This window comes from Coffea eugenioides, chromosome 10, assembly GCF_003713205.1.
Source record: "Coffea eugenioides isolate CCC68of chromosome 10, Ceug_1.0, whole genome shotgun sequence".
NCBI lineage: Eukaryota > Viridiplantae > Streptophyta > Magnoliopsida > Gentianales > Rubiaceae > Coffea > Coffea eugenioides.
The window spans coordinates 8,015,650-8,029,354 of record NC_040044.1 but is presented as its reverse complement, the minus strand read 5'-3'; the positions used below and the strand labels follow the sequence as shown (position 1 = coordinate 8,029,354).

At 34.6% G+C, this 13,705-nt stretch overlaps 1 protein-coding gene across 1 annotated transcript; it reads right to left on the bottom strand.

Moving 5' to 3' along the window:
• Positions 1–1,158: 1,158 nt before the first annotated feature.
• On the bottom strand, positions 1,159–4,741 carry LOC113748977 (glutamyl-tRNA reductase 1, chloroplastic-like). The gene is made up of 3 exons (XM_027292588.1): positions 4,141–4,741; positions 3,171–3,412; positions 1,159–2,702 (listed from the first exon to the last, which is right to left on the bottom strand). The coding sequence occupies exons 1-3, from the start codon at positions 4,481–4,483 to the stop codon at positions 1,572–1,574; spliced, it is 1,716 nt and encodes a 571-aa protein (XP_027148389.1). The 5' UTR covers positions 4,484–4,741; the 3' UTR covers positions 1,159–1,571.
• Between the last annotated feature and the right edge of the window lie 8,964 nt (positions 4,742–13,705).

Sequence of the window (13,705 nt, the reverse complement as noted above, 5' to 3'; positions counted from 1 at the left end):
CAGGGCTTGATGAGACATGAGTTCATACTTTCAGGCGAGTTCGTATCATACATTAGGAATTGGGGTTGTTTGACGATGGTTTCAATTTGGACAGATGTTGAATTAATTGAGTTAATATATTAGTCTTGCTCCTTCCCTATTCTTCCGATCCTAAGGCTCTTTTCACTATTTGTTTTGAGAATTATCCATCACCAAATAACTATATGATATATTTGTTTCCACTGTGTGATTTTTTCTGCTAATAATACCAGTGACCAACAAAATTACCATTAAACCTATCGTACAGATCTGCAGGGGGAGAGTTCACTTATGAAATTTTTTTTTTTTTTTTTTGGTGGTGGAATGGAGGAATAAAGACCAAATACAGACCAATTGACCGATGACTAGAAGACCTTATCAAATGAATGCGTAGCTAAAGATTTTGGCCGAATCTAGTGACAATGTAGCATGGGATTGTAGATTCAAGCTCATCTTGGCCAGAAGATCAGCACGTGTGTTTTTGTTCCTGCCAGTAATGAGATAACATGCATCACCAACTCCTGCTAAGAAGCTCTTTGATTTTCCACACCAAAAAGGAAACGACGTGTTTGATATAATGAAAACCAACCAGAGAATCAGACTCAGCTTCGCAAAAGCACTCGCTAGGGAGACAAAGTTCAGGTTCAGCAGCCTGGCTAAACAAAACGAACATAAAAATATTTGACAGATATAAAGTTGGGTTCAATTTTTTTATCACACCATGTTTGTTTGATCTCAACTAGAATACTGTAACAAAAAGAGGCAGGTCAAACGTGGAGGTTGAGTGGGCTGGAAATGCCCGAAACATCACCAGGAATAGCCGAAGACGATCGATCACACAAAACACTGAAAAAAAACAGTAGTATCTCGGATGTTTGAGTGGGCTTGGATGTAGTTAACCCGTTCGTAGTGCAAGATTTGTCGTAGAAGTACTATGAAGTCCACGGGCTTTAGCATTCTCGAACCCAAATCAAGAAGCCTAAATAGGTCAAGTTGCAACATTCCCGTGGATATTCCAATCCTCGATTTTCATATATATTGTTCCATGGGACGATAAGAAGTTGTAAATGAGACTATGAGGGTCGTGTAAGCAAAAGCAGAATGTTTGTACAAACTACTTTATCTCAAAATGCATAAAAATTTCTGGCAACTCTCTTATGGGAGTGAGAATAGATCACAAAATAAATCCGGGCTACAAGTGGTATGAAGAGAAAATGCAGATTTAGAACATTAGTTACACAGGAAGCACATCATCTTAAAATGTGTAGGCAAGCATCAGGTACGGACCCTCTGGCCTATATCAAGCTCACTTGATATTAACCGAGATATTTTAGAGTGTTCATACAATGGGATTCGATACAATTGAGAGATCCGCAATTGCAGGTATGCCGAAACATGGAACAGCAAAGAATAACTGAGAAAGATCCCTAAAGAACCTTTCCCTGTTTACCTATTCAACAACAATATACAACAGCGCCACGCGAAGAAAATCTGAGTAGTTCCCCTCTTATTGAGCCTTGTGGCCCTAAAAAGCATTATAAAAGTTAAGGAGCTTACTTCTGAGCTTGCTCAACCTTAGCACGAATCTTCTGCTCCAACACAGATATTTCAGTTTCAAGGTTGAACATTCTGTTTAGAGCATGCATGTTCTCTAATGTCTCACTCAAAGTCCTGCTGTCACTACCATCACATCTCAGGTGCTGCATGGGACCATGGAGAAGCTTGTTAACTATGCCGCGGCTAAGATCATCAACAGCCCTCCTTGACTTCTTTGGAAGGTCATCACCCATCTTTGACAAGCATTTCTCCAGCTCTGCAGCTCTAATTCTCTCGGCATATGCTCGCAGTTTCTTAATAGTTGGAACTGTCTCTAGGGAGTCCCTCCAAGCTTCAAATTGTTTTGATTCCTCAGCAATGATTGCTTGAGCTTCCATTGCTTTCCTATGACGGTCCTCTTTATTAGCAGCCACGACCTCCTTGAGATCATCCACATTGTACACCCTTGCAGCCTCAATCTCATTGACACATGCTCCCACATTCCTAGGAACAGATATATCCACAAAAAGCCTCAAACCCCCAACTCTGGGATCAACAGGTGGAAGATCCGTGACATGCTCTTTTAGGAATAAAGGAGTTTCTGATGCAGTACTGGTGAAAACAACATCTGCTAGGGCAGCACACTCCATCATTTCACCGAGGGGCTTGTAGATTATTTCAATGTCCTTCATCTCCTCCCGAATGGCAGAAACTCTATCTTCACTTCTGTTTGCAACGACCATCTTTGTGCATCCTTTTGCAACCAAGTGCTTGATCACAAGCTTACCCATCTTTCCTGCTCCTATTACCAACATCCTAGCAGTAGCATGGGAGGATTCAGGAAGCTTCATTAAAGCCAATTCTACAGCAGCTGAACTAACAGAAACAGCACCAGCTGCAATGTTTGTTTCAGTTCTAACCCTTTTTCCAACAGTGATTGCATGCTTGAACAGCCCACTGATGTTCCTCCCAAATCCCACGACCCCTTGACCAACTTTTACTACTTGTTTGACCTGAGCTAGAATTTGTCCTTCTCCTAGCACCAAAGAATCGAGACCTGCCGATACTTCAAAGATATGCCGTGTAGCATCCTTGTTATAGAGTAGAAAACGATGCTTACAAATCTCTGAAACAGGGATTCCACTAGTCTGTCAAAGAAAGGAACAACAACCGTTTGAATGTTTGCGCACCATTTAATTGTTTCCAAAAAATATAAGTTACATTAATATTGGATAGAATGCTAGCATAATATTTACGGATATCATAGCATGAAACAAGCAAAACTGCTCTTCCTTTCACCCTCCCCATCCCTGGTCTTTTTGTCAGCGTAAGCAGAAGAGAAGAACACCATGTTTCTCGAGAAAGTTGTTGCAAAGCAAACTACCCATCCAATGCTTACCCAAGAAGTTAAAAACATAAAGGTGAGTCTGATCCAATTTAATTCATTAACAAGTTCAACCATTCTTAGATTAAGGACCCCATTAGACAGCCGATAAGTCTCACTCACAGCATATTGCAGTGAAAGACAGTATGATTAGCCAAAAATAGAAGGCATTATAGGAGAAAGAAGATAATATTTATCTAACTTCTGTGTCCCATGGGAAGTGCAAGGATACCTTAGACATCCATTCAGTTACTTCTTTCACGCCACGATGCTGAGAAAGGGCTACAACATATATCTCCATCCTATTACAGGTACTAAGAACAGCAGCTTCTTCAATGTGATTCAGACCACACAGCTCTCCAATGGCTCTAGGCCACTCTGCCTCAGGAATTGCAAGTTTTTCTCGCATTTCAACAGGTGCAGTGTGGACACTAAGCCCAATGACAACAATACTGCTCCTTTCTTTTGTATATCCTGCATGATATCAGATATAGAAAAAAAACGTTAATCTTGGCATTAGAACATCAAATTGTTCCTGGACAAAATAAGCATAAATATTAACTGCCTTTCTATAATGAGTACATGGTTTCATATGTCCTGGCATTAGAATATTAGAAAAAAGACATAAAGGTAAAAAGAGTGTATTTGCATGATATGCCGGAGCTCAGGCCACTAGAAACCACCAGAGTCTATGGAAGCATGTATACTGCAATAAGGTGAATATAATTTGTCAACAAAAGCAAATTAACTGACAATCAAAATACTCAAGACACTTAACATTCTGGTGACCAAATGACTAACATATAGGGCATAAAAAAGTGATTCAAGGTAAGAATTCCACTGCCTTCTTATATCAAAACAAGGACTTTACAACTCAGGTACTCGGCAAGTCTGTAAAAGCTTAGTTTAGGAGTTGCATTCTCTAACAAACTTAAGTTTGCAAATATATGTTCATGAACATATGCACGTTCTCGAGTTTGCAAACAGATTTTGAACAAATTCAACTGGAAATGACTGTGATTCTTTTTAAGCAATTTACACAAAATTGACTAGAAAACAAACTGAAAAAAAAAAGATTAAAAGAATTCACAGGAAAAAAAAAACTACGCTAGCAGAATATACAAACTGATTAAGCAAAACCGATTTCAGAAATTCAAACAAACTGAAGCAAAAATGAATGAATTGAAAGAGAAGAGGATTACTGTCCGCAGCTGAGGTCTTGAGCTGTTCAAGAGCGGACAAGCTGGAAGCCGAAGCCGAGGAAGAAGAAGCCGCATTGGTGGCGAAGTCCATTTTATCGGATGTTTCAACGGAAAAATCAGAAGCAACTTCACATCTAACGGATGAAGAAGTTGAATTAACATTCAAATTCAGGGCAGAGGCGCTAGACATTTGCAGGGAGCGCCTGGCGGCTCGAGCCGACCTGGGAAACAGCCCAACCTGAGCTGGAGAAGCGGCGGCAATGGGAGCCGCAGCTGACGACGTCGTGTTGCTGATTAACAAAGTCTCCAGCTTTGCAGCAGCGAATGCGGCTGACACGGCCATTTCTGCCGGCAATTAGACTCCTTACGACGTCGTCGCTCTTGAATTCCCCCCTTCAAGAGCAGCCTGTCGTTGCTGTTTCCGAAGAAGCGGAATTAAGGGGGTGTTTGGATATTAACTATTAAGCCGGGGGTTTGAGAGGGATGGGCTTTTGATTCGTTTGTTTGTTTTTTGTTTGTACTAAGTATTTTGACAGTTATTTTTGGAGGGGAATACAGTGGAAAGGAAAGGAAGTAATGGTTTTTTCTTTGGTGGGATTTTCCAATTTTTTTTGATTGGGGGTAGGGTATGCGCCAATATGGATTTCTTTGAGTTGTGATTGGCGGATGGCAAGCACGTTTTATCCACACTCGCTAGCTCTACACCACCATCGAGACTTTGAGATCTTCCGTGTGGGCACCACACGACTTCTTTAGGACCATAAAGATATAATACCGTATTAACTACTAACAAGTAACAACAACTAATGCTATTTTTTTTTTTTTTGATAGAAAAAGTTGGATTTACCAAGGTTGTTCAGAAAAATCAAATTTCATATAATGTAAATTTCATAGATTTGTCTTGTAATATGACCCTGGTTGGCAATTTTCTCGTAGAAAAGTAATACTAAGGCACTTTTAATAATAATTTTATTGAATTATACGATGAATATGAATACGAGTCGTTGAATTTAAATGCTCACATTTTACATTTGCGGGATATTTACGTGTATCATATGTCTAAAATTAAAGTGAAGTTCAAAGCATCAAACTAGAATCCTATATGTGATTAACACTTAGGCGGCTTCCATAATAGAATCCTAGATGGAAGTCTATAGCCTCTTAAGCAAACTCTTGATAGATTACACTTAATTGATTAAAGGAAGCATGATTAATGAGAGACACAAATCATTTTCTTGAAAATATCTATTTTTTTTTTCCAGTTTCTATTTTGGTGAAGGATATTGTGGAAGAACATATCTACAAAAGCCAAAGCCAGTAGCAATGATGAGGAGGAGATCACAGAATTGCTAGTGTTGAAGAAAAGATAAGATGTGAGGAGTGGAATCGTCAAGACTTGTGAAGGAAATTGGCTCTGTAAGATTTCGGGCGATTTCTCTGCCACAAATTTGCAGCACGGACTCTCGCAAAAGATTTCATGTCGCTCTTTCGCACAAGGAGCGTACAGGTCCACGTGGTGTTGCTGAGACTTCTACTTTCCAACCTTTGCACGAGTTTTAAAACTTGTCAAGACTCAAGAGTCTTGGGGAAGGATTATTATCATTTTGCTCCCTTAAACACTGTCAGTTTGCCTTTTAATATTATTTTTTAGTTACTTTAATTCCATAAATAATTCAACTCAACATATTAAAAAATTTTAAACAAAAATATCCTTTTATTCTATAGTATTACTATATTGTTATTATCACTTTATTCCTTTAAATTATAGCGATATAATCTTTTCCCTAACATTATTTTCTATACATTTTATTTCATCGTTAATCTAACTAGTATGGTAAAAAAATTTTAATTGTATTTACCTTTTTTATATATAATTAAAAATAAAAATTGGAATGGTTATTCTTCCTTTTTTTCACTTTAAGAGTTCCAAAAACATAAAAAATAAAAGAATTTTCTCAAATTTCTTTTTTCACACTTATTAATACTTGGAAAAGAAAAAGAGATAGGAAAGAATGAGACAAAAAATTAGATTCTGCAAAAAAAAAAAAAAAAAGAGCCTAACATTGTCGTATTATTTTAAGGTTGTCAGATTATGATTAGAATTAAGTGGTAAATAGAAAAGTAAAATAATTTTTCAATAATAAAAATATTTAATTCTTTCTTATTTGTATTTTTTTTAAAGTTGAGCTCTCTCTCTCTCTCCCTTCCCCTTCGCCTCCTTATCTTTCTATTTATTTCAATATTAATAAGATTGCTAAGAATAAAGAGATTAATACGTTGACCTTTTTTTTCTTGATACTAAGAAGGAGAAGAGTCACTCTAAATTTTTTATTTTTTTTATTATACAAAAAGGAGGATACTTCTAAAATTTTTTAACTTACTAAATTGGTTTAACGGCGGGATAAATTGCCTAAAAAATAACTCTATGGAATAAATTGATAATGAGACTATAATTTATAGGGTAAAGTGATAATAATTTTAAGGGCTACACATGTCTTTTCACTTTAATTAACAAATTTTGATAAGTTTGAGCCTTAGTTTTGGGAGTAAAATGACTAAAATGTAACGTTAAGGAAGAAATTGATAATGACACTGAATGTTAAGGGGGTAAAGTGATAATAATTTAGTCTAGAATAGACAAAATCATCTATCCTCTTCTCCCTAACTATTATGTGAGAGTGTTTTTCATAATTGATCCCTTTTTTTTCTTTTCAGTTGGTGATATTAAAGATTTGGTTTGGTAGATTTCAACAATCAAATCTGAAAGTCAAATCTAATTTCTTTTGATTTGAAACAGTTTTTAATCAGAGATGACTCTCTAACTATCGGAAGACATGGACACAGATTTCTTGATGAAATGTCGTGACATTCACCTAATAGAACATCTGACTATCAAATTTATAGTTTTTTTAGATTTGTTGTATTATTTGATTTTCAAATCTATATGAATTTGTGTCGTGTTTGATGTACTTGCTACCATTAGCATAAATATTGGAATAATTTCTATCAATTTTTTTGGATAGTGTATTATTTGAAATATTATTTGAAATAATTATTGTAGCACTTTTTTGTGATATGATGTACGTGAGATAAAAAGGTGATTGGGAATATAAAAAGGTAAGTTGAGAAATGTGTTTGTGATGCAAGCGAAATATTATTTGGAATAATTTTGGTATCCAAACACTCCCACTATTCTTTCTATCAAAAAATTTCGAAAGTAAATCAAATCCTATACATAATTTTCTACCTCAGGAGATAGACCGTTGATCCTAAGGGGTGCACCCCCTCAATTTTTACAAAACTATAGAATAGCCTATAAAATTTTGGAATTTTTAGTATTGCTCCCCTCTTGTACCTTCTGAATTTTGATAATATTCCTTTTAATTGTACAATTGCCCACAAAAGTATTAAAATATTTTCCATTTGCTCTTACCAATTCTATTATGGAACCTTCAAACAAAATATATTACACAATGCTATTTTTTTCTTTCCAATGTATTTTATTATGTAACATTGAACTTTTTTAGATGTCCAATAATACAAATTATAGGCAAAACAAACATTCCTTTGACAGTTTAGTTCTATACATATTATTAGCCGAGTTTATACACTAAATTTTTACATCTTGTAGTCTTATGCATATTTTAAAATTTTATGCAATTTTATAAACTAACATGACCTGATAACTATTATAAATGGTTAATCACAAGCAATAAATAACTTTTTTTAAAAAAAATATAATATTAAGTAAATTACTTGGTGAATTTATAACAAATACTTAGTTATATTAAGAATTTTGACACCAACATATTTTAAATTTAAACTAATATTAATGTTGCACCTCTAGATCCGCCGTTGGACATATAGACTTCCTTCAACAAGTTGTAGTTTTGACAAATTCTTCAATGCAGGAATTTCTTCTACAAAGCCAGGGTGAGTATTACTCACAAGCTAGGAAAATAAAATGGGCATCCACAAGTACAAAATCGGCACTTTGTAATGGAAGTTTACTTATGTAACAAGGGCTAATAATTCGAGCTTTGATAACAAGGATGACGATAAGGCAAAAGGGCAAATCTTCAGCTATGGTTTGCAAATTATTCTTTTCAACGAGAGCGGGCAAGCGGGAGCAACAGTTCCTTCCCCCCTCCTTCCTCTCTCTCTCTTCGCCCCGCAAAATTGTTAATAATTATTTTTAACCCCTGTGAAATTTCAAAATTTTATTAAAAAGTCCTTTTCTCGCACCATTAAAATTTTGATTTAATAGCATATATTTATATTGCCTACCTTGATGTTTATGCTATTAAAAGTATTAATTTCCACTCTTTTAAAGACTTATATAAAGTTTTAATTTTCAATATTTGCAGGATGCTCCCATTCTCATAAATTCCGGACTCCATCACTATATATATCTCACATATGCTTCCTTCTATTTTTTATTGGTTTATATTATAGTCTAGTACTCCATGTGCACTATAGTTTTGACATTAATAAAAATTCTTAATCTTAGGGTTCCAAAAAGAAAAGAAAAACTCCTATGTATTTAAATTTTTCATATCTTCATTAAATAGAATCCAGGACATTTGGAGTGTGATTCTAGGAAAGAAAATGAAGAATATAAAACAACTATCAAAGAATTCAACTGAGAGAGTGACCATAAATGATTGATTAATTAGCAAAACACTAGTTGTAGCCACAACAAAAGTGATCATCTTGTTTCTTCTTTTTTTTTTTTCTTTTACATGTATAACTCTTTTTCTTTTTAATTTATTTTGTTTTCGCTCATTTTATTCAACAACAACAAGAAGTAATCGTAAACTATCTTGTACGACATGTTATCTAATTCGTGGCGGACAATATAAGTATAGAAAATGAGTTCACAGTTTAATTACAATCAAAATTTTGTCGTAGTTTATACACAAAACTTGTTCCAAATTGTTTTTCTGTCGTAGTCACGTAAAATGATTGAACGTATTAAACAAACAAAAGTGGTTGAATTAAATTAGTTGCAAGTATTTACTATCAGACAAGCATCCACCAAATTCGAGCACCTTGTTTGATAACGAGCAAATCAGCTAGTCTAGAAATGAAACATGGAGCCAAGTCCAACGTTCTTGCCTTAGCTTCCAAGATCTTGCCTGAATTTGCACATAAATATTACTAGTACTAGTTGTAGCTGTTCCAAGAACGGCTTATAAGTTTAGTTTTAGTTGCAATAAAGCAGAAGGCAGACCAGAAGTACAAATTTCAGATGGAAACTGCTAAACTTTGCCTTAAAATTTCCAAAGATGGCAAGACGTTAACTTGAAAGTAGCCTCGTTCGTCCAAGCATAGCATGCACTTCAAGACAACCGCACAACTTGCAGCCGACAAGTTCTCGTGTAATCAAACAATTCTACGCACCGCAAACTACAAAGTACTATGGAAATACTTCTTGTTGTTTGTGCCGCATGCTTTTCAAGCATTTGAACTCTTGAGCCGTACAAAGTTTCCTATATACGTCAAATTAAGGTTTGCAAAGCTTCGTCTACTTTGTTTGCCCACAAAAGTTAACATCTTATATGCTAATTGAACCCCTTTATTTAACTAGTCGTATGCGGAAAAGAATAGCTAGGTAGGTCTACCGATCGAGCAGGGAAAGAAGTACGAAGTAAACCGTGATTCAAGGCAAGCTTCCTGTTCAGAAAAATGAATTTTAATTGATCTGAAAAATCGAAACAAGTTTCTTTTCTAATGCAGATACATGGATGGGCCTGAGAAAGAAGTCTCAGATACAGCAACCATTGCAATAGACAGGCCTGGTTACAAAATCAGTGACTCGGACAAGGGACGACTACTGGCTAGACGCAGAATTCAAGTCCAATTTCAATTAATTAATACACAGCACTGAAATTCTTTTTGTGGCTCCGTATTCCAGAGTCTATAGAGTGCTCCAATTTGGCCTCCATCGAGGACGTTTCTCAATCTCCAAAGCTTCATATGGATGTAGATAGTAGCAGCAGTACTTCTCGCCAGAGATTGATAATTTGATATTGAGAAACTGTCATTTCTTAAACAATACAAATGCCCATCTCAATAGATTCTAATAGCGAAGTTTGTTGATAATCCAACCATTAAGTACTCTATTTATGAATTTCATAATGCAAAATATATATATATATATATATATTCACACACACACACATATATATACACACATACATAAAACAGGCTTTGCTGGTGCCTAGACCACAAGCTGTCAGAGCATCAGTCCCTAGAATTGAACGGCTGAGGAATCTTTGCTTGTTTCATGCTATGATATCCGTAAATATTATGCTAGCATTCTACCTAATATTAATGTAACTTATATTTTTTGGAAACAATTAAATGGTGCTCAAACTTTCAAACGGTTGTTGTTCCTTTCTTTTGACAGACTATTAGAATCCCTGTTTCAGAGATCTGTAAGCATCGTTTCTACCATGTATACAAGAAGGAAGCGAGCTTTAGTGATTTACATCCTTGCTTGCCACGTGGCTTCCCAATAGTTTCACAAGTTACTTGCTAATATTTTTTGCACATTGCTATTCTTGCCATTGCACATTGATAATTGGGAATTCAATAAAAAAAAAACTTGATAATTTGAAAATTGATTTTTTTAAGACTAATATCTAATTACCGTCCAAACCTTAGTTTGATAAATTGATTCGGAGAACCGGTAATTCGGTAATATCCGAAACGCGAAATATCATTAGTGAGTTAAAATATTTTAATTTTCTCTACAAAATTGTTGTGACAAAATAATATCCTGTATGTTTTTCTAATAATGTTCAATCAACTCAAACAAACATGATATGCAAAAAAAAAAAAAAAAAGAATGTTCATAATCCTAAGTCCTAACTCATAATCTCAATTCTTAAACAACATTGAAATAAACAAGAACTTCAAATTTAATTGTTAAGCTAAACTCCAACGTATCAAGTTCCATTAAAATTGTACTTCCAAGTATAGTTATAGTTAAGTTAACTAATTAGTATTTAGTGATAGGATTAAGGTTTACTCTTATATTTAGTTGGGTTATTATCTCTTTACCCCCTTAAATTATATTACTATTATCAGTTTACCCCCTAATATTATCTTTTAGTCACTTTACCCCCATAAGTAATTCAACTCAACATGTTAAGAAATTTTGGACAAAAATACCCTTTTATTTTATAGCATTACTACTTTGTTATTATCACTTTATGCGTTTGGATTATAGTGATACAATCACTTTAGTTTCTTACATTATTTTCTAGGCATTTTACTTCATCATTAATCTAATTAGTATGGTCCAAAAATTTTAAATATATTTACCCTTTTATATATAATTAAAAATAAAAAAGTCGGAATGGTTATTCTTCCTTTTTTTTCACTTTAAGAGATCAAAAAATATACAAATAAAAGGGTTTTCTCAAATTTCCTTTTTCACATTTATTAATACTAGGAAAAGAAAAAGAGATAGGAAAGAAGGAGACAAAAAATTAGATTTTGCAAAAAAAGAAAATAAGAAAAGTCTAACATTATCGTATTACTTTAAGGTTGTCGGAATTAGAATTGGAATTTGGTGATAAACAAAAAAGTGAAATAATTTTAAAATAATAAAATAAATTAATTCTTTCTTATTTGTAATTTTTAAAAAAAGAATTGAGCTCTCGCTCTCGCTCTCGCTCTCCCCCTCCCCCTCTCCATCTTTCTATTTTTTTTTCAATATTAATAAGATTGCCAAGAAGAAAGAAATTAATACTTTGACTTTTTTTTCTTGATACTAAAAAGGAGAAGAGTTACTCTAAATTTTTTATTATTTTTATTATGCAAAGAGGAGGGTATTTTCCTCTAAAATTTTTTAACTTGCTAAGTTGGTTTAATGGTAGAATAAATTGCCTAAAAAATAACTCTAGGGATAAATTGATAATGAGACTATATTTTATGGGGGTAAAGTAATAATAATTTCAAGGGTTAAACATGTCTTTTCACTTTAATTAACAAACTCCGTTAAGTTTGACCGTTAGTCTTGGGGGTAAAGCGACTGAAAGATAATGTTAAGGAGGAAATTGATAGTAACACCAAATGTTAAGGAGGTAAAGTGATAATAACCCTATTTAGTAATGTATAAAAGTATGCATATACTCCACTTTGGCCCCTTCCATCGATTTTATGCGAAAGAATGATTTTCACTCAATTGTTCTTGAAATTCTAAGTGGGCATGTGCTCTGCACCTGAAGTCTGCTTTTTCTACTCTATAACAAGGATGCTGCATGGGATCCCTTTCGATCCCGAATTTGCAACTTGCTATAAGCCATTTGCAAGTGCTATTCTCCGGTATACAATGCATGGGTTTGGCCCTAAAATACATCATGCATGGTAAGCAAAAAGTCGGGCTAAACTTTTCTCTTTTTTCAGATGAAATAGCCTAAAACTATGGCCCTATATATAATTCTTGAATGTGACCCATGTAGAACAAACGATCGTTCTTATTACGAAGAAATTTGCGTTGCTTCCTTTCAAATACGTGTGATTTTTCTTCTTTTTATTTTCAATCTTTTAAAATATAGAAAGAAGAGTTTTTTTCTTTTTTCTTTTTTCTTTTTTAGAGAATTGCTTCATTGCTTGATATCATCTATCATGAGCTGACTTACAAAATTGAGGGGATATGCTCCGTACAGTTTCTAACTTATTAGTAGTAGTATTTTGACAAAAGTTGCCAATTTCAGACGCAACCCTAGGAATCCATTTGCAACAAGAAACTATCAATCCTTGAACAGCAAATGGTTCCATAGGAACACTAGTAGCGTCAACATGTACTGGATACAGGAACTATACTTGGACATATACTCGATAGAGGAACAATGGTCTATTTCCATTGATTTAGTGGTAGTTCCCCCACTACCCCAACTAAACCCTCCCCCCCCCCCCCCCCCCAAACAGAACACACAGTTGAAGATAAAAGTTATTCGAGCCTTTATTACACCTGCATGTTGACATTTAAATTACATCATTAATTACCTTTTACCTCAGTTTCATCTTTTTTAATGTGCAGAAAGAATGTTAAATTGGATGATAAGATGAGAGAAATTACAAATAAGAGACTATGAATTCAAAATTTTTTACTTATAAAAGAAAAAAAAAGTTTTTTATGAGCAGAGTGTGAATGTCAAACTCATTGTTGGACCATTTTTTTTAAATCCTAGTATTGACAGTCAGCAAGTTCAATTGACGCAGGGATCACGGAGCAAAATATCGGACCTTAATGAGTTCACACTCTTGACTAGAAACAGAAAGTCATTCTAGTTGAAGTCTTGCAGCATTTGACGGGAACTAAGAACTCACTAATGACCAATCATAGTTTATTAGATTTGGTGGGTAAGCCTTCGCAGTTCTCATCTCTCCCCCGCATGTGCCTCCTGGTAACATTTTTTGAGCTCCCATGAGTAGTTATCCTCCTGGGGAAGCTTCATTAGAGGGAGGATGCATCCATGAAACTAGTCTAGAAAGGTAAGAAAATCAATGAAAGAGACCAGGATGCAAATTCATTGTTCTTTCCAATGAT

Bases quoted from the DNA above. Each gene is read 5' to 3' on its own strand.
- LOC113748977 (XM_027292588.1), bottom strand. From the start codon at position 4,483: ATGGCCGTGTCAGCCGCATTCGCTGCTGCAAAGCTGGAGACTTTGTTA. The intron at 3,413-4,140 runs GTAATCCTCTTC...GATATCATGCAG, and splicing joins CAAGACCTCAGCTGCGGACA to GATATACAAAAGAAAGGAGC. The intron at 2,703-3,170 runs GTATCCTTGCAC...TTTCTTTGACAG, and splicing joins TAACTGAATGGATGTCTAAG to ACTAGTGGAATCCCTGTTTC.